The sequence below is a fragment of the Oxyura jamaicensis genome, chromosome 20, assembly GCF_011077185.1.
Source record: "Oxyura jamaicensis isolate SHBP4307 breed ruddy duck chromosome 20, BPBGC_Ojam_1.0, whole genome shotgun sequence".
Lineage (NCBI taxonomy): Eukaryota > Metazoa > Chordata > Aves > Anseriformes > Anatidae > Oxyura > Oxyura jamaicensis.
In genome coordinates this window covers 4,328,716-4,349,594 of record NC_048912.1, presented here as the reverse complement: position 1 = coordinate 4,349,594, position 20,879 = coordinate 4,328,716, and the positions used below count along the sequence as shown (strand labels likewise).

The 20,879-nt window shown below is 54.8% G+C and overlaps 1 protein-coding gene across 2 annotated transcripts in view; it reads right to left on the bottom strand.

The window, feature by feature from the left end:
* ACSS2 (acyl-CoA synthetase short chain family member 2) overlaps positions 1 to 19,460 on the bottom strand; it is a 34,022-nt gene extending 14,562 nt beyond the window's left edge. The window contains exons 1-5 of one of the 2 annotated variants that reach the window (XM_035343945.1): positions 19,290 to 19,460; positions 18,870 to 19,065; positions 1,838 to 1,929; positions 1,019 to 1,122; positions 659 to 731 (exon numbers count right to left, since the gene is read on the bottom strand). In XM_035343945.1, the coding sequence (XP_035199836.1) occupies positions 659 to 731; positions 1,019 to 1,122; positions 1,838 to 1,929; positions 18,870 to 19,065; positions 19,290 to 19,413 (589 nt within the window). In that variant the 5' untranslated portion in view covers positions 19,414 to 19,460. The remainder of the gene's footprint in view (positions 1 to 658; positions 732 to 1,018; positions 1,123 to 1,837; positions 1,930 to 18,869; positions 19,066 to 19,289) is intronic. The other variant, XM_035343946.1, reaches the window with a different exon arrangement.
* Positions 19,461 to 20,879: the final 1,419 nt, after the last annotated feature.

The window sequence follows — 20,879 nt, the reverse complement described above, 5'->3', positions numbered from 1 at the left end:
ATATGCCCTTTTGGTCTAGAAAAAAGGATGCCAAGGGAAATGGTGAAATTCCTTCCCTGGGAGAGGTTCAGATTTGACCCGACAAGGCTCTTGGGGATATCCTGGGGGAATAATCCAATGTGGCCAGAACACAGATTGTAAAGTTTAGCGGGTCCTTTCCATGCCGTGGATCTATTCATAGTAACAGCACTGTCTCAGAACACAGCTGTGGAAAACGCAGTGGGCTTACATGCAAACACCACCACTTTCCGTATTCTTTGCTTTACAAGGTTGAGAGTTGAGACAGGAATTTCCTTGAAACTGGGAAGGGAGGGAATCCTCATATTTGGACTGCCCCATAAATGAGACATCTTGCAAACATCTGGCTTATTTTGGAGAGAAACATGGATGAGAAGCATTTGGAAACACATTATTATCAGCTGGTGACATCATGCTGTACAGGACAAAGTGGGCGGGCTGCTTAGATGCTCCGCTGTACATTCAAAGTGGAAAACAGTGCTCAAGCACAGCTACAAGCAGCGTATCTGCCTCGCAGCAGCTCAGCTGAAGCACTGCCCCTTTCTCTCCCAATTCCAAGCACATCTGGCTTTTAAAATACAGACCTTTCAGACAGCCAACAGAAACAGCTCAGGGTCAGGGGCACTGAAGCGCGTTTTACCTGCTGTAATGAGGAGAGAACAACCGCAGTCAAGAATCCGCTCACAAAGAGAGTTCGCTGAGAAACCTGCAAACTGACAGATCACACGGCCAAGTTAATGAGTGACACAACAGGGATGGCCACAGCTGTGCTGCTGCCCCACCATAAACGATACCACCCAGCATCAATGGAGAGCGCTGGAGGAGCTCATTCCACAGTGCAGAAGAGGGCCAGGAAACAGAGCATTAGTTTCGTTTCCACCCATCAGGGTCAGTGCCCCTCTTTTCAGCTCTTCCAGCTTCTCTCCTCACCCTCCTAAAACCAGCAGCTGCTCCCCCCAACAGCCCTGCACTGAGAGCGATGTGCAGGGCGTGCTCCTACCACCACGGAGTGAAGAGCCCCGATCCTGGCACAGGCGAGCATGGCTATCACCAGCTCCAGGATCATCGGCAGGTAGATGGAAATTCTGTCTCCTTTCTTCACACCTGTGGAGGGAAAATGGACATCAAAATGATCACATTGCATCAAAGGAAGCATCTATACAAGAAAGTCAACGTTTATATACACACAATAAAGTGTACAAAGTTCATCTGGAGCTAGAGCTGAACCAGCCTTGCGTGGAACACCTCAGCTCTCCATGCCAAAGCAAGTGTCCACAGGCATGAACTTCCACTGCCATTTCCCAGCAATGCCCACGCAGCCGTGGCAGACACTTGAAACGTGAGGAACTTCATGCCAGTGGTGACCAGAAAGAGAGCTCCAGCCTGTCCAGGAACACCAGGCACGTGCGTTTTGCCTTTCAAACCCCACAGCTCTTGTAAGGTGACTGCAGTGAATGCTCCATGTTCTGATCAGACAGGTTCAGTCCCTTGAAGGAGGCAGAAGCGTAACCAGTGCCCACTGCTAGTTGGAAAAGTCCAAGAGCAGTCCAAGAAGCTTTGAGCACAGGTTCCTGGTACAGCTGACATCAGCAGCACTGATGAGCTTTCACATACAGACCTGGAGATGATTGTGCAAAAACACTTTGCGGAGCAAACCTGCATATACCCTCCTCTACAGCTGTGGAAGCCAATGGAGAGATGAAGCACTTTGCACAGAATTACTCAACAGACTAGCAGCCACGCAGAGAACAGACCCAGCCTCAAAAACCAGCCTAATGTTTTCCCAGTGCTCAGCGCTCCTATTGCTCCAGCCGCCTACCTTGGTTGCGGAGGACATTGGCAAACTGACAGACTTTGTGCAGCAGCTCACTGTAGGTGATTTTCATAGAATCCCCAGGCTCGTTCCCTTCCCTGGAAAACAAAAAACCAACAAGGTGGTGTTTGTTACTGTACAGGCACCACAACATAACGGTGACCCTGCAGACTCAGAGGTACTTACCCTTCTGGGCACCACTGATGTCCTCACCTGCCTTTCCAAGCACAGAGTAACCAAACCCCAGAAATCCAATTCTGGACTAAAGTTCTCCAATAGTGGGACAATTTAGTCCGAAGTCCCCATCCCCACGTAAATGGCTACAACTAAATGCAATCAAACGCCCACAGTGTAAACACGTGGTACTTTCAGAGAGCGGACAGAGGAAGAAGGGGCTAAGAGAACCAAAGCCAAGAGCGCACAGGCTCAAGAGGAAGCTGGGATCTGTGGTATGGCACCCCTGCTCACACACACTTATGCCTGCAGACTTGTCTGCATGAGACGTTGGCCAGTGCTGTCCTGCAGCACCACCCAGCCCCTGCATACCTACTGCCTGCTGAACTGGGACGGGATGCCAAGGGCTGTCTTATATTCCAAGGTCATATATTTATACACACGTGTATTTGTTAAGTGCCAGGCCTGCTCTGCATTATTTTCTCTCTGTGGTCCTCCCTGAATGGTTGGACTTGATGATCTTATGGGCCTTTTCCTAGCTCAGTTGTTCTGTGATTCCCCGAACCAGCCCTGGGTTCCTGTAACTGTGGTGCCAGCCCAGCGGGACCTTGGCATTAGGCACCCCCGTGAGAAGAGCCAAGAGCTGCACCCAGAGATGGAACTGAAATGTCACGTCCCCGGGGAAATGGTCTGTTACCAAAATAAAAAAAACAGCCAGTTTTAATGCAACACAAGGCTTCAGCCACTGCAGAGAAGGAAATGAGGTGGCACTCCTGACAGATCAAGAGATTAGCAAGGAAAAGTTGTTGTGACTTCCCACGCAGCAGGGCAGCCATCTCCCACAGCTGGGGAAGGAGGGAGACACTTCCCCTGGTCTTTCCCCAGGCAGCCAGCACACCGTTAGTGACCCCTAAAAGAATAGCTGTGGCTCTCAGCTGACAGCTCCCCTTGAGAAGTGTCCCCTTGACTACGTGCAGGGCAGTGAAAGACAACACCAGTGCTGGGGAGAGGCCAGGGCGCACCTCCACGCGGCTCCGTCCTCAGGACTGCGGCCAGGCTCCAAGTCGGGAACACAAACCTCACACCTTTAGCATCCCAAACAGCCCTGAGCGTGCACAAACACACAAATTCTAGCTAAAAGCAGCCACTGCTCCCCCTCCCCCAGCAAGGCGAGGGGAACGAGAGCTGTTCTGGCACAGAAACGGGTAAGGGAAATACTCTCATTTCTCACGTAATTCCCCAGGAACGGCTGCTCTGCGTCAGCACGACAGCAGCAGGGAGCCACGTGCTCCGCTGGCAGATGTGCTCCTGCTGGGAACGGCACAAAGGCTGGGGGAGCCCCACAGACACAAGCCCCACACCTCTGCCCCGCACGGGGCCTTTCAGGACTGGTGGTTACACAGGCACGATCCCCTTCGAGACCTGCTCATGGATCTGCTGCCTACAAGCTCAGCTTGTCCTGTTTATTCTTGTGGCTTCTGCAGGGCTCTAGCGATCAGCTCCACCGATACCTGCGCTGATGTGCAGCACACCTCCAACTAGCTGCTCCTGACAGGGGATTCCCAGCTTGATCCTTTAGGCAAGCTTGGCCCTTTGTAAGCACAAAGAGGAAAGAAACGTGAATACAAAGAAATGTGAGAATGAGCAGCAGCGTTTGGGGCAGACGGCTCAGCCTTCCCTTCCCATAACCAAGAGCATCGCTTCACAACAGCTCAGCTGCGTGACACGAGACTGTTAAACGGGTTCCCAGCCAGTGGAGAGAAACCAGGAAATCACAGGTTTCCTTTCCAATTTTATTACTCGAGGGTCAAAGAGCCGAGAGCTGCTTTCAGAGCTGGGCCAAGCAGCTGTAACTGAGCTGACTCGAAGGCAGAGCATCTCCTCCCGTTACCTTCCCTCACCGCACACAGGGCTCCTCAGGGCAGCAGCGTTGGGGTGAGCACTGTGCTGAGCAGCTGGGGCCAGGCACAGGAGCACTGCACATGCAGCTCCGTGCCTCGGTGACGAGTCTTGCTCTGAAATCTCTTTTCAGTACAACTATAAAGCTTTCCAAGAGGAGCTGGAGCACCACGGCCCGCTAACCCCTCACCTGAAGGCCTCATGCCCGGGGCTGCTGGGCGTTGTGCAACCCCGAGCCCAGGAACAGGGCAGGGAGGAGGGACCCTGCCATGCCCACACTCTTATGGGAAGAAAAACACTTCAGGAGGAAGGACTAGAGCAGGCTGCCTCAGAAGGCGGCTTCCCCTCTCAGGCAGGCTGCTGCTGCTGTTTGGGGGCCGCCCCAGGGGCAGGAGGTGAGTCCTGGAGCCACCTTAGCTGGGGCACAGCAGAAAGCAGGAGGCTGCCCAGGGCAGGGAAAGCAGCTTTGCCCAGCAGCTCAGCGCCTGAAGAGCGGCCCGGGAAGGGGCAGGAAGGCGCTGCTCTGGGTGTACAGCCCGGGAGCCCTCAGGTCCAGGCCCAGCAAGGTTTGGCTCCCCACCTCGAGCACTTGCTGGCCACGTTTCCCCTGCGGGTTGCAACAGAGCCTGCCCTGCCCTGCCCACAGACTGGCCTCCCAGGCACCCATTTGCTCCCTGGGATGAGCTGAGGTGGGACGGGGCCAATGGGGACGGCACAGCCTGGGCCACCGCGGAGCACGGCTGCTGGGGTGAGCAGCACCAGTCCCGTGCCTGGCACCTCCACGCTGCCTTCCCGGGCACAGCACCCGCTGGGGACACAACCCCACTGACATGTCCTTGGCCCCATCCCACACGCCAGGTCCTACTCTTGTCCAGGCCACGAGGAGGGGCCCGGGCCAGGGCACGCAGCCAGGCTCGTCCCTAGCACCAGCACTCACAGGGCACGGCCAGAGAAACGCGGGGAGGGAGCGCAAGGCCCGAGGGAAGCGCAAGGCCCAAGGGATACTTTTGCAAGGCTTTTCAAAGGGCTTTTCAGAGTCCTCCATGCGCTTCATCCTCGTGACTGCAGAATTGCTCCAGCAGCACAAGGAGGAGGAGGCTTCAGGACGGTGAATTCAGAGTAAGGCGACCCTCGCCTTCAGGGAGCCATGGCCGCGCTTCTGCGGAGGACGCCCACTGCCAGCACGCCTCCCATGGAGACCTCTCGGACCTCTCAAGAGCAAGCGATTGTTTTGAGTCTCCCTATGTCTGAAAATAGCTCGCAGTGCCCCACAGCTACACTCAGCGGGCTGCAAGGGCACTCAGGGATTGTTCTGCCCTTTTCTCTGGCACAAAAGCCACCACAATTAAGCATCTCGGATGGGGCATTTAAAGGAATGCCTGCTTGCACGCTACGAAGTGCTGCGTGTGTCAGAAAGGAGTTTGGATTCCTGGGAGCAAAGTTTTGTGAGCATCTTCCCCCCGGTGCCCTGCAGGTAAAAGCGAGAACCATCAGTCCTAAGCATCTCGCACAGACTCGCTTGTCCAAAATCAACTGAAAGAAATAAATAGCCCTCAGAAACAGCAAGAAAACACGACCAGAGTGCTCACCTCTGAGCAGCCCAAGTCCCCAGGTTCGTCTTTTTTAAGCACTGCTAATGAAAACAGATGACAGTGGCACCGTCGTGACTGCTGGTGTGTGATCTTGGAGCTAACAGCCAGCCTTCCTCTGAAAATAGAAGCCAATTTTCAACCCCCCAGACACACCACTGCATGAAACACCTGGCAACACCCAGCTGAAGCCAAACAGGTTTCTTGTCTCCCTCAAGCTGACCCCTGCACGTAACAGCCAGGGCTCCAAGTGTCACAAGGTCGTCTGGACCACAGCAGGGATGCAGCTGAGCATCTAGCACTCGATAAGCCCATGTTTCTCATACCCCTTGTCGCATGGGTGCCCAGCTGGAGAAAGGCCTTCTGTGGCCAGCCGGCCGCCCCCGAGCCTCCCGTCAGCTCAGGTAAACGGAGCCTTAAACCAAACCCACAGCCACGTACCTTCCAGGGCTGGGTGTTGAAAACCTCCAGCTCTGTGCGCAGCTGAGGGCTTCCCAGCTGCCCGCAGCCATTTGTCACCAGTAACAGGAGCACACAGCCCCAGGGCAGCCGGTGCCACCACCACAGTGACACGCAGGACGGCGGCACCGAGCCCTGCACAGAAGGGAGCCGTGGCCACGCGGGCTCTGCAGAGCTCCTCTGCCACGAGCGGGGCCCGAGCTGGGCCAAACACTGCGATGTGAGGGAGGAAGAGCTGCAGATGGGAAGCCCAAACAGCTCTCATCCCCGCAGCTAAACCATGCTGATGGAGGAGGACAGACGGGCTGCCTGCTCGGCCGGCAGCCCCACGCTGGCGATGCAGAGCCGCAGACACTACCCCGGCACACACGTAGTGAAGGCTACCTCGAGGTCGAGCCTCCCCGTAAGAGTGATCCCGCAGGCCAACGAGAGATTTAGCACTGCACATTCACTGCACAGTCGGAAGAGGGTTTGTAGGAGCAGCTAAGTGACCTGAGACACATTGACCCGAGCAGGGACCCCGGGGAACGCTGTGGCAGGGGAGCAGTGGTGGGGCCAGATCCACACCTGGGCAGCTGCAGCACAGCAGGTTAAGGAGTTGGGCACTCCCTCAAGCACCAGGACCAGCTACAAGGTTTTTTAAAGCACGGGGCTGCTCTAACCACACCCATAACCGAGAGGGCACTGCGCTGTCCATCACAGCAAGCTGATTTTAGCTGCTACAGCTCAGCCACAGGATAACAAGCGGATGGGGTGGGGACTTCTTGACCTGCTACAACTCCACGGCCAAGGCAACGCACGCTTCCAGGGCACCCAAGCGGATCGAGGGGAGCTGAGCCAACGATAAGCCAGCAATGCTCTTTGGTTTCTCTTTCATCAGATTCCTAAGTAACAGTTATTTGCATAACCTGTTTGAATCCAGCCCCTTATGCAATGCTGACGCAGCGGTTGTGTGGAACAGCAGGAAGCTCAGGTTGCATCAGTGGAAATTATGGTTTTCAAGGTAATTGCTGATGATAATTGTGGTTTACAGGGGTTATAACACCACTAAGAGAAGCTGGTGCACAGGAGAAAACGATGGAAGCTGAGCAACTGAAGTGTTAGGCATCCTCAAGATCTGCCAGAGCATCTGCAGATCCACAGGGTGTCAGTTCAAATTAGGCAGGGGAAGGAGAAGAATAAAATAAAGTCATACAAACCACTGCAAACAAAGTGGGGCACAATGCCAGAGCCTACCCAGCCCCTGTAAGCACCGCCCCCGAGGACCAAAGGGGCTGAAGATTGTTTTGTTCCTCCCTTAAGCTTCTGTGACCATGTTACTCTCAAATACAAGCACAGACCCGAGCAGAGGGGTCCCAAATCACCGGGACTGCTGGCTGTCAGTCCCTGAGGACAGCGGGGTTTGGGGCATGGCTTAGCAAGGAGGTGGCAGCAGCAAGAAGTCAGGTAGAGCTCCTCTCATCTCCCCTTAAGGCCTGCTGGAAGAAGGGGGAGAACCAGGAGCGTGCGGACAATGCAGAGGAAGTGCTCCAGGGATGCTCCTGCAGCAACCAGTGCCTTCGGACCCAGCAGGTGTTTCCAGAGCAAAGCAAAGCACCTCGAGGCCAGCAGGGGTCATTGGGCAGGCAGCGGAGAGGTTGCAGAAGCTCCCAGAGCAGTTCTGCTTAGTGCAGGGGAGAGGCTCTGCATCTGCACTAGCAGAGAACACCCTCAGGAAAACAGGGATTCCAGTTGGAAGGAGGTGGTGGGAGAGCAGAGGACCCTTCCCAGTGATGCAGTGCGATGGGGAGAACTCACTCAGCAGAGACCTGCAGAAAGCTTCCCACAGAGCAGACACAGGCACTGGGAGAAGGTTGCTCCAAAGGCGCTCCCAGTGCCACCCAAACCAGAGCCACGGTCAGAGCCCCAAACCCCTCCTGAGCAAGGGACCAAGCTGGTGCACGAGGCAGCAGTGCCCCAGCTCCTCCCCGGCCAGCAGCCCAGCCCCAGAGCAGGGATACCAGAAGGACGGAGCACCTCCCGGGCCACCTCACGTGCGAGGCCACAGGGGGCAGCCAGCCAGCCCTCAGCTTCCCAATCACCGCGACTCCAGAATTAGAGCCGCCGAAATGCCAGGCAGAGCTTGGCTGGGCCGAGCCGCTGCCGTCTGGGGAATGGGCTCACGTGCACGCCGCGTGGGCAGCCGGAGCCCCAGGCCCTCAGAGCCGGTGCTGACACGTGCAGGCTGCGTGCAGCTAGCGGGGCTCTCACCTGCTCGCAGCCTCCTCCGCGCCATCTGGCCTGGGCTGTGCTCAGAGGGCTGGGAAGCTGGTGGCCTGCAGGAGGGTCTGAGATGGCCTGGTGGCTTAGAACAGCCACCGAGGCTAAAACAGAGGTGGTTTCTCACCCTGCACCTAGCCTAGCTTATCCCATAAGGCACAGGAACAGCGCTGGAGTAGAAGGAAGCGTTTAAAGTCTCACTCCTTGCAAAAACACACAGGGTTGAAGTGGAGGTCTGGGGAGGCCAGCTGTGCGAGTAATCAGAACAAGACAGCTTCGCTGGAAAAAAGAGGATGTATTCGCTGGCACATGGGTCGTTCAATATGGAAATGCTCCTAAACAGACTGCTCCAAGCAGAAGTGTTTCCAGCAGGGTTCTGCACTCCAGGAGAAATCTGGGGAGCTCGGGCAGGTTTTCAAAAAGCATTCATGAAAAAGTTTCCTACGAGCAGGAGGATTGCCCACCCTGGCCATGCTTACCGCCCCATCACCCACCTCAGTGGTGATACACGGCAGGAAATACCCAGAGTTCTGGGAAGGCTGAAGGTTTTTACAAGAGGTTTGCCAGAAAGCTCAGCCTCCACATTCCCTACAGTCACACTCAGATCCTGTTGCATCATGACACAGATCGAGAAAGAAGAAGTTGTGTAATGACAGCGTAGCCTGGGAGGGACTGGTGGAGGGGCTTTCAGCCTCTCCAAAAACACTTGGCAGCACTTCACGAGAAGACTGCTAGGCAAACCTGGCAACAAATCCTGGGGAAAAGAAAAAACATATCCACTTACCACCACTTTGCAAATCCATACAGTTAACTCAAACCCTATAATTTTCCACTCCAGTGTCCCCATACACACAGGTAAGATCTAAGACAACTCCACTGCCAGATCTGTCTGAGCCAAACCTTTTCAGCTGGAAGTTGACCACCGCTGTGGAGAACAGCTTCCTCCTGCTGCAAAGAAACCCAAACAAGACCAGCAAACAGTGCCCAAGTGTTGTGCCAAAGCAGCGAAATGGAGCTTGCTTCCAGAGGGACACTGGGCCACCACCTGCTTTCTGGCCAGGGAATCGGCCCGCTGATTGCCTCTGGAAGCAGCAGGATGGGAACAGCCTGGAATGGAAACACCCAACACCCTGCGAGGTTGCTAATGGCCCACAGCAAAATCCAATCCATCTTGCTGTCCTTCCTTCTCGTTAAGGACATTCTCAGCTCCTCGCAGCCTTTCACGATCTGAACAAGTACCAGAGGCATCTAAAGAAATAATATTTATTTTTTGCAGTCCAAACACTACTCACTTCCCTGTGCCCTGAGCAATGCCTGCAGCACAAGGCCCAGCCCGAGGCGGACACAGAATTCCCCACGATTCTTCCACTCATCTGCCTGGCTGTGCCCTAAAACCTGCTCCAAGCCCCTTTTGCCAGGCTGTAGGATGCTCAGACACCTCTGAAGGAGCCAACACCAACTAACAGCACCATTGTCAACCAGCCACCGTCAGCAAGTGAGAAAAGCTGGCGGACGGGGCTTGTACTGCTCGTGTTCCCACCTGAGCACCTGACGCTCGAGAGGCACGTTTTTAGCACTGCCAGCAGCCGCTGAGGCCCTTTTCAAGGAGGATCTTCTATTGCTTGGGCACATTTGTTAGAACAAGGCAGAGAGCTGACTGCCCCCCCAGACGAACCTCCCAGCGGTGGTGCCAGCAGTCCTCCTGTGCTGATTGGAGCAGGTTCAGCAGTGAGGAGAGTCTTCCTGTCCTGCAGCTTCACTTTTTTCCTGCTTTTTTTGAGTAACCATCATGGAAAGAGAATACACATTAACCCTAATTAAGTTCTTTAAGTATTTTACAACACAAAACAGCCGATGAAGAAAAGCAATTGCTTATTACCTATTTTATTTAGAGCCAGCTCCATTTACCCTTAAAACAAAATGCCTGGGGATCACAGGGTTGCAGAGCTCCTGTGCAAGGTCGGAGAGCTTGGCCGACCTCAGCCACCACCACTAACCCTGCAGGCCAGCCCTCTGCGTGCTGCAGGACAGCGAGATAGTTTGACATGGCAGGAAACATTTCAGATGTTTACCATAAGTAATATTGTCAGAGGAGCACGGACTATTTTTACCAGCCCAACAGAAGGGGAGCTTATTTCCAGCACCACACAGCTGATTCCTTGTTTAAACAGTTTGCAGCCGGGCTATGAAACATACCCTGGGCGAAGCTGGGGGAAGTAAACTAGCCAACAGGCCGCCCGCAGCTGGTGAGCACCCCGTTTTGGGAAGCTGTGCAGCTCTGGGTGAGCACCCTGCCAGATTTTCAGGACACAGCAACACTGAACACCAAGAAAGCTGGTTTCCCTGGGGCTCAGAAGATACCCACCGAGCCCATGATAAGGGGTTGTGCCTTCGGTCAGGTTTTTGGAGGACGGTCAGCTTCATGCCTCAAATCCCTGCAGGTGATGGGCAGATGTCACCTGCTGGCCTGCCCTCTCACTCTGTATCACAAACATCCCCCAGAGGACAGGCAGGGGCACCAGGACGGCTGAACCATCAGGTATGCGGATACAAGAAGGCAACCAGGAAGGCCGATCTCCCTGCGGGATTCCCCTGCAGAAGGGAGGTGACGCCTGCCAGCAGGACGGGCTCTGAACCCACAGAGAACTGCCAGGGCTCCTGACTTCGTTCCACACCACACGTTGACATCTCCAACAAACGGCGTGCAGAAACGCAGATGCTGAGAGCCTGCTCCAGCAAGGTGTAACAGCTCTGACACGGGACTGAACGGGGGGGATGTCAGCTCCCTGTGCTGCTGAGAGCCCAGAGACTTCATCAGTGCACTGGTAAATCAATACTGCAGCCTCACAGCTCCAGGCACAGAAAGCCCAGCAGGCACAGCAAAAGCAGCTCCCCATGTTACTGCCATGCTTGTAACAAGTACCCATTTGCACTTCTTGCAAAGCCTGACCACTTTGTGCTCTGTAAGTGCCCCCACTCCAAGCAAGCCTCATCTGCTTCAAGCCCAATTCCTTGCGTGCGTCTTTGCCTTTCACACGGCAGTGCTGGAGGAGAACACACAAACCATCCACGCAGCCAAAATAACCAGGTTTTCCAGTCCAGTGAGCAAACTGAAGGCTCTGATCTTCCCTGCAAAGGAGCATGCCCTCGATCTGTACGGGAGGTCAGCATCCTCTCTGTCCGTGAACTCCATTTATCCACCTGCAGTTTCAGTTCCTCTGCCAACACTCACAATATGCAACCCTTGCGTAACCATGGCGTCCCTCCCAGCAGCAAGTAAACCATTCTAAAACATACCCAGGTGCCTACAACATCTGCCAGAGCTGCAAGATGCATGTTTCATAGGCTGTGAGAAAATCCAGGAGCTCCTGTACTTCCCCGGGTAGTTATTGTGCAACCACACACCCTGAAGTGCACGGAGAGGTGGCTTTGGGAAGGCTGCAAGCCAGCATTAGGGCAGAGGTACAAGAAGCAGCTCCTGAAAAATTACTAAGTTCCTTGTGCTGAGCTACAGCCAGACCCTCCCTCAGCCCAAAGATGAGCATGAGAAAAAAATACCAGCTAAAGAGAAAAAAATATCAAGTAGTAAGACAGAAGCAGCCGCAGGTCTCACACTGCGGCACTGCACTGCACGCAGCAGGACGCTGACAGCCCCGCAGGCAGGACCCCCTTAGACGAAGCCCCAGCACCGCACCAGGTCAGAGCCAGGCCCCGGGCTTTGTGTCACCAGCAGCAGCAGGAGATGCTGGGGGGGGGGGGGGGGAGGGGGGGCACATGAGCCTGGCCCCCATTGCCAGACCAGAGAGCAGTAACACTGGGGAACCTGCTGTGGTCCTGGGAGGTGACTGCTGAGAGAGGAGGCAAAGGGTGAGGCTAAACCAGCTTGATTAGGAGGCCTTTCTTCTACTCGTGGCTAAATTAGTCAATCGGTTAATATCTTGCAGGAAACCTCACAAAGGCTGTCTGACGACAGCTCCATCCACACGCTCACCACCACCGCAGCGAGCCCCAGCAGGTCAGCACGCAGCCACACTCACAGCAGCCTGGACAGCACAGGGAGCTCACCCCTGTCCCGAGGGGACACGAGGCAGGGCACCCCGCTGCTCCCCAGCACCAGGCAGAGCCCCACCGCTCCCCCCAGCCAGCGGCCCTGCAGCTTCACGGTCAGGTTCCTGCAGTCCTCTGGAGCACACACCACCTAATCCTGGGCACTTACTGACACCCAGCTTGTTTCCCTGTCACATACTTCCCAGCTATTCCTTCACGTTGATTCAGACAGATACCGTAGCCCTGCCAGTGGCAGCTACCAAGAGCTGCAGGAAGGCTGCGAACAAGCAGCTCGGACTGCCCAAGCTGCCCAAGCAGAGCAAGCTGCTCTGCTCAGCGTTGCCACCAGCTCATGCTCCCAAGCAGGAGAGGTTGCTCGTACAGCCCTCTCCTCGCAGCTCAGCCACAGAACAATCGCACCCGTGCTGTCCACAAGGCTGCCTTTTGTTAAGAGGGGAGAAGAAACCCCATTCTGCCAGCCTGGGCCTCACAAGCTGCTGCTGCAGCCCGAGAAGTCCTCACACATTGCTGTGTCCCCACACCACTGCCTGCAGCCTGCCAGCTGCCGGAGACCTCCTGGCAGGACCAGCACAGGCTCCGGGCTGAGAGCACACCCCAGTTCTCCCTGCTCTTGTTCCTGCCCTGCCAGCTTCCCAGAGCACATCCTGAGTGGGACAAGGCTCTGCAGAGGGAGAACAGGGCTTGAGATCTCAGAAACAAAGCATCCTTCCCAGAACCTCTCAGCCAACTGGCACGTGCACCTGATGGGGACGAGTCAAGCTCTGCTTCCAAGTCCACCCTCAGAAGGGAGCAAATTTGGTGTGCCCGCACCTGCCTGCTGTCTGATCATGTGTGGCTTCAGCACTGACTCACAGCACCCGGGAAAGCACAGCCCGTGCATCACTCCTGTGACTGGAAGGGATGGCAGCAGCCCGAGGAAGGCATTTTGCTGTTCCCACACACTCAGTTCATCATTTGGCACAATCTCTTAGGCGGAAACTGCCTCAGACTTCACTAGAAATAAAGAGGATGTAGGACGCAACCCAGTAAGCACGAGCCATTAACAGGAACACGCAGGACACAACCACCTTCAGATATGAGAGCAGAAAGCTGGCAGATGCCAGATCTCAGCACAAACACACAGCCCCCAGAAACAAGCTTCAGACCCTGGTCAGTGTTTTCCATCCCCTCGGGCCAAACCCTTGTGCAGGTCTCATGAGGCTGCCCTGGGGCAGCGCCACTTCCTCATGGCGCCTGTGTCTATCAGCATGACACCAGCCAGCTCTCGGAGCAGCCCGACCTGGCTCCAAGCAGCCCACAGCTGAGGACAGACTGCATCCAGCAACAGAGAGGGGCCCCAGAGCTGCAGCTAAGGATGAGCTCCCAGTGCTCCTGCCCACCCTGCACTCATACAGGCATCCAAACGGGCTGCTTGCACAACTGCCACGGCATTAACCACAGCGGGGCGTGACTGTCCCTGTACTGGCACAGGAAGGACTCCAAAGAAATAAGGAAAGCCCATCCCTCCTTGGTACCTGGAAGCATCCAACCTCCTTCCCTAACACCAGGCTTCTGCTGCCGTTCCCCATAGTCCCCAGCCAGCAGGGCTGGGAAGGGCCCTGCAGAGCAGAGGTGTCCTGCTGGAAGGAAGGAGGACCCTTCTTCTCAAGGGCTCCGGTGCAGCTGCTACAGGGAGTTCTGCAACACCCCCGCCATGCTGAGAGCGGCCACAGAACCCACCAGCAGCCAGCTCAGCTTCCTGGGATGGAAAGCTAGGGCTGTCAGTGCCCTTGAAGGAGCACACAAGATGCGTGGCTTCACATGAGTACACTGGGTGCGTGTTATTACCTACTTCTGGGGCACCTAACCCACTTGCTTGCTGGAAGCAGAGCATTGCACTACCCAGTGGTGCTTCCAGGATAATTAAGATCTGCCAGGACCACAGATCGATCACACTGCTTTCAGCACACACAGCGGGGAGACTACACAGCCCCGAGGATGTACCCCAAAAGGCCCCTCTGCTTTGCAGGGACAGCAGGGTCACCCTCTTCCCCGGCGAGCATCCCTACCAGCAGAAGGGAGCTGCGCAGAGCCTGGATAAGACCCCAAACACATGGAAACTTCGCCATAACGGCCCTTGCTGCTGCAGCGGACCTGGATCCCTGTGCAGCAGCAGGGGGACAGCAGCACTGGGTGCAGCTGTTTGGTGGCAGCCACGCTTTGACAGCTCTCAGCAGCATGCCGGCACATGCCCGGAGGTGTGTAGCAGTAAACACAGCTTTCCCAGGGGTGATTTGATTATATATATATATATTTTCCCCCCTTTCAAACCGGCTGTGTGATTCAAGGACGTGTTTTCACTACCAGAAGAGTGTTGAAAGAGGCTGTGTCACTCAAGTATAACAAATCATCCAGGAAGTTACCAAAGAAAAGTCAGTTTGGCACAGGACTTTCGGATGTCCTGAAGCCAGTGGGAGTAGCAGAGCCGAGAGCATTGTGTCGAAGCTGGCTATGATTAAGTACCTCTGAAACTCCTGGTGTTAACAGCCACCATCTTCAGTCACAGCATCCGCGTGCATGTCAGTAATGGAACACTGACACCTGGGAAGTCGTCTGAAGGAAAAGAACAACAAAACACAAACCCACACTGGGTTCTGGAGGCAAAGCACTGATTGTTCTCAGCAGTTTAAGGCAAGCTCATTCCCGGAAGCAGGAGAGATCCAGATCTTTGCAGAAGAAGTACAGCTGAAGTACAGCAGCATCTGGCTTCATTCTTGGCTCAGAGATGGCTCAGCCCAGATTCAAGCTCTCCACCGTGAGCTGTGGGCTGCCACTCTAAGAACAGCCACCAGATCAAGGACACAGCAGGGGAGGCATTGTCCCACCGGGCCCCAGCAGCACGCTCACACTGAACAGGAGTTCAGCTTTGGCTGAGCACTGAGCTACAGAGGACAATCTGTGTCCTCTCTGGAAGGCTGCTGTCAAAAAAAATACTTCCAGTTTCTTAAAAAAAATCTAGCAGTGATCAGGGAGTAGTGTTTTGCTTTCCAGTTAATTTTATTTCACTTAAAACCATTCTCTACATTTATTTCTTACAGAAAGATTTACTGGAAGAAGTCTTACAACCCTTAGAGTCTTACAGCCCTTAAATGTTTTTCTACATTTAGAAAAACAGCTTCATTTTATCTTTGCATGTTATGCTTGCTCAAGATCCAGACTGGGATCAATTAGCTCCTTTAAATAAAGCTGCAGTAAGGTCCAGCTGCCTTCACTACCCTTTGCTTCCCCTTTCTAAATGCAGTACTCCATATGAAAACATGAGAAAGCAAAAAACTGACGTTCTTCCAAAGCTGGCAGGAATCAGCACCCTGCTAAACCCACGCACCTGGGCAACGGGGAGACAAGAAGTAGCACGCTGAGCTCCATCTCTGCCCCTGCCCCCCAGTCCCACCAGGGCTGCAGCGGGGTGGACTGGTTTGGGAAACAGAGCTCAGAAGTCAGTGCTTCAGCCGTGCCCAGGCCACACGGACAGCAAGGCCTCTACTTACCTCTGCGCCCCAGAGCCTAATTAGCAAGGATATGGTAGAGCTCCATGCTGGGTGCTTGGCTTCTTGAATTCCCACCTGGTTATATTTTTACCTCCACAGCCTCACCAGGCAGAGGTTTATACTAGATCATTAACAGGTGTTTCAACACAGACATGAGGGTTTGTCTGTGCCCAAGTCCCACACAGATGCCCCGGCCCAGCTGGCAGTGCAGAGCCACACGCGTGCAATGCTCCCGAGTGCCAGGGCAGGGATCTACCTGCAAGCACCTGCAGCATTACTGCCTTCAGACTTTCCAAATGATGATGAAAGAGATATCACTTTTCAGACCAGTACTTTATCAGAAACGTTTCCTGGCCCTTTTGTTCCTCTTTAGGCCACATCAGCAACACGAAGCAGGAAGAGGAATCAAAAGCAGCAGGGACAGAAATACTTGTAACGTTCACAAGCAGCAGGAGCTATCGTAGTGAAACAGAGAACCAGCATTTCCTACAACTCAGGGCGGTCATTTTGAACTCAGCAGTCCTAACTGCACCCATACCACAGCAGAGTCACCTACGTACATGTCCCAGTGCATGAAGCAATCTCATGGACTGTCTTCTGTGCCAACAGAGCAGCCCCACATCAGTCACACAGCTCGCCAGAGAATCTGATGATAACGCTGCTCCAAGAGCCTGGCGGCCAACGCACATCCCTGGGCTCAGACCCTCCAAGCAGGGCTGAGCTGTGCCCTCCTGGACTGGCAGTGGTACAGGAGCCTTTAGAGCAGCTTGGTGAGAGCCCATGGGGATGAGCTGCCAGCTCCTTCCAGCCCATGCCAAACTTAGCACAGCCATAGCGAGCTGTTCTAACTTCTGTCGGGACACATTTCTCCTCAGACACACACAGCGATGCCTGGAAATGCTATTCATTTTCCTGCTTTCTCTCGGAAAGCAAAGACCACGACCTCACATCTTGTCAGATCTTTCATACAGCTGGGGCAGTCAGTGATACCTCAGGGTCATCTCAGCCCCTTCTCCTACCCAGCTCTACAGACATCCTTAGAAGCAAGACGTGGGCCAAGGCACTTCAAAAACCCAAGTTTTTCCTAGGAAACCTCTTTGGCTGACGGAGGCTCTCATTCCTCTTCTGACCTTTCAGCCACTCTGGCAAGTCTCAAGTGTTTTTAGAAAGCCAGGCTCGTTCAACAGAGTTTTTAAAGGCAAAATGTGGAAGGACAAGATGACAACAAGTGTATTTTGTTACTGCAGATAAAAGTGTATGTCCAGAGAGCCATGTGCATGTTCCCAGAAGAGTGATCTCACAGTTAACAACCCTTAGCCCTGCTCCTTGTACCACAAGCCTGCAGGTCAGCGCTGCACACATCATGCTCTGTGTGCCTCTTCCACTCCTTGCACTACCACGTCCACAGCTGACAGCTCCAGACACCCCAGCCCCAGCATCAGTCAGTGGTGACAGACCCAAGCTGGGAGAGTTTATCCCAAAGCTGTCATGGAAAACTGCCTGTAAGGATGAAGACAGACTTGTTTTTAGCATTGTAAACACCACAACTGACACCCACCACTTGCACTGGAAGAATTGCTCAGCATCAAACACCCTGCTAAGGCTGCCAGAAAAGCTAACAAGAAAAGCCTTCACTAAGGCAAAATTAGAGCTGTAGGCTGCTGCCTAACTGCCACAAGGAGATTTATGTGCAAGGAGAAGGATGCGCCCACTCCCTCCAGAACAGCTGGCAGCTCTGGCTGCCCAGGAGCCTGCCAAATGGTGCTGTTTGCCACCACACCTTTACCGGAATGAGTTTACAAAGGTATTTTCATTCAGAAGCTGAAGTCATTTTACAGCTGAGTGGGCTGGCACATGTGTTTGACTAGCAGGGAAGTAAATATTTTCCACCATTTCACCTGTGTGCTATCATCAATATGATTATTTGCTAGGCAGCAAGTGCAATTTTCTTTCACTGAAGCAGTAGCTGTATGGATAGAAACAGCTTATAAGAACCCAGTTTTACAATTGCAGCCACAACACCACTTTATGAGCATGTTTCTTTTTGTAGTGGAGTAGCCACAGATCACCTGAAGGTAACAGCCACACATGGTGGGGACGACTCTACAGCTGCACACGATCACTTGGAGAAGGAGCACTGATCACCATTAGAGCACCTGGCATTTTTACTGAAGTGAGGATAAGACATCTACAGCAGCCCCTCTGCAGGAACTCAGATTAACACAAATTATTGCATCCTAACAAGCTGTATATGCTTCATTTTGATTCTGCACTGCCCCACACAGTCAGGGGACCACAGATGCAGAGTAAACACATACTAATTGAAGGGAGCAGCCAAACAGGAGTGGGCAAGGCACTGCTCTCAACCTGGGGGCACAGCTCTGATGCCAGCTGAGCTCGTTCTGCAGTGGAGCATTGGTTCTAGATCTCACATACCACTAGAGAAGCTAATTTGGTATAAATATGCATAATTCTACTCCAAAGAGCTTTTCAAACTATGAACTACTCTGGGGGTAGAAAAAAATACAAGCACATTTCAGATAAGGCTGGAAGTTAACTTCTCTTCCCAAAGGTAAGGTCTGAAAAGCCAGCCTTTTAGACAGTATCACAACATCACACGTGCTCAAGCGCCAGGCATCAATACAGAAGGTTTGGGAAAGAACCTTTCTGCCACAGGAATAGAACCTTGCCAGACCCACGGAACACAGCACCAGGTTTAATTTGCTTTTTGACTGTGGATGTTGGCTGTTCCTGGCCCCATTTCTTCCATCCCTGCCTTCCTACTTCACAGGGGTGTTGTGGCACCTGCCAGGAGCACACCCGACAGCTCCACGCTCACAGCAGGCACAGCCCAGGAGAGCCAGGAGCCCCCCACCAGGGCAGCACAGCTGGGTCACACAACCCCTTTCCAACGCAGAGCAAACACCTGCTGTACCTATGCCAAGATTGAAGCCTCTCGGGTTTTATCGTATTTTAATTCACCTCGACAGCAATCAGTACCATTTGTGCACTTTGGCAATACGTTCACACACATCCCACATCATAATAAAAACAGGAAATTACCAGTAAAAAGCAACTTTGTCCCCGAGCTTCTTCTCACCGACATTCCTATCCAGGAGGTTGTAGCAGATGTTGGTCGTCGCCCCTTTCATCCACTCAATGAAAATCTTGCCCTTCGTCACATCGAAGTTGTACTTCAGAAACGGCCCCGAGTGCTGGCGCTTCCAGTAGAACTCTTTGGCAATGTCACCCCAAAACTCTGCGAAAGCAACAGCCGGAGCATGTCACCCAGGAACCCAGGTAGATGAGGGGGAAAAAAAAAATATAAACGCCTCGCCTCCCCGCCAGCACCTCACAGAACTAACGGGCAGCGCGGCCGCCCGCTCCCCTCAGCCGAGGCCGCAGCCCCCGGGCGGCTCCGGCGGCGCCGTCCCGCGACCGCCCCCCGCGGCCCCGGCCCCGGCCCCGGCCCCGGCCCCTCACCCTGCGGCTCCTCCACGGAGCGCTGGTAGAGGCGCTCGTAGTGGGGCAGCGAGGGGACGTGCGCCGCCGGCAGCAGCTCGGGCCGCGGCGGGTAGAGCCGGGCCTGCTCCTCGGGCTGCACCATGGCGGGCGCCGGCGGCTCTGAGCGGGAGGGCGCCGCCGAGCCCGCTTCAAAGCGGCGCGGAGCCGGGGGCGGGGACCGGGACGGGGACGGGGATGGCGGCGGGGACCGCCCCTCACCGCCCGCCCGCCCGCAGCCCCGGCACCGCCGCCGGGCTCGGGCGCCCCGGAGCAGGCGTGGGCAGAGCGCGGTCGCCCGCACCCGGCTGCGGCCGGGGGGCCGGATGGCCGTGTGGCCCGCGGCGGCGCGTCCCCGCCGGTGTGCCCGCCGGTGGTGGCCTCCCGTCGGCCGTGTCCCCGCTACCGGTCGAGTGTCCCTGTCAGCCGCGTGCCCCCCGTCGGCCGTGTGCTCCTGTCAGCGGTGCGGCCCCTGCCAGCCTTGTCCCCCCGTTAGTGGTGTCTCCTGTCAGCCGTGTCGTCCTGTCAGCAGCTACGTCCCTGTCAGCCGTGTCGTCCTGTCAGCCGTGTCCCCCTGTCAGCAGCTATGTCCCCATCAGCCACTATGTCTCTGTCAGCCATGTCCCCCTGCCAGCCATGTCTCCCCGTCACTGGAGTCCACCCAGTCAGCCATGTCCCCCTGTCACTGGTGTCCCCCCACCAGGGATGTCCTTCCATGCCATCAGTGTCCCCCCCCGTTAGCAGTGCTGCCCCATCAGTGACATCTCTGCCATCAGCAGTGTCCCCATGAGCCATGTCCCCTCAGGGCCAGGTGTCCCTTTGCCAGGCACAGGGGAACAGCACAGGGTGCCGTGGCTGAGAACCTCCTTCACCCACCCCAAATCCTCCTTCACCCAACAAAAATCCTCCTCCAGCTACCTCAAAAGCACTCAGAGGACAAGCCCCAGAGCAGCCCATGCTCAGGGGCCAGCTGGAGCAGAAGGTTGGACCCAGTGTATCCCAAGGATATGATTCTCTGCTCTGAGGGAGAGGAGCTGGTGCCTACCTCAGTAGATCCATTCTCAGCTTAATCCTTAATATTTCCTGCCTTGAGCTGGGATGTCCTGATTGCATTGCCTGGGCAGGCTGCTGAAACCTTGAAGGTCCCTTCTGCAGTGAGGAATATCGTCCCTCCGAGACAACTCCACTGTGTCTGGGGAGCCGCTCACTCTGGAGACATTGGCAATTTCTGTGGTAGTTTGGGCTGGGGGCCAGGAGCACTCAGAAGATAAAAATCCAGAATCTTGAACTTGGCACGTATTCCTGTCAGCGATTAGGGCCAGCCTATTCTGGGATCCTTGCTATTTTCCATGTTTAACGCACTCCCTGGGAGCATCGTGTTGCTGTAGGCTACAGGAACACAAACCCACAGTTCCCCAGCCCAGGCTCTCTCCGCAGGCAGATGTGATACAGATACAGCCAAACTCTGCGAGGTGTCTCCCCCCACCAGCCAGCACTATTGTTTCCTTGAGTTCCCTATTACAAAAAGATGTTTCTGAAGAAAAATTGAATTCATCCCTGCAACCTGGGCAC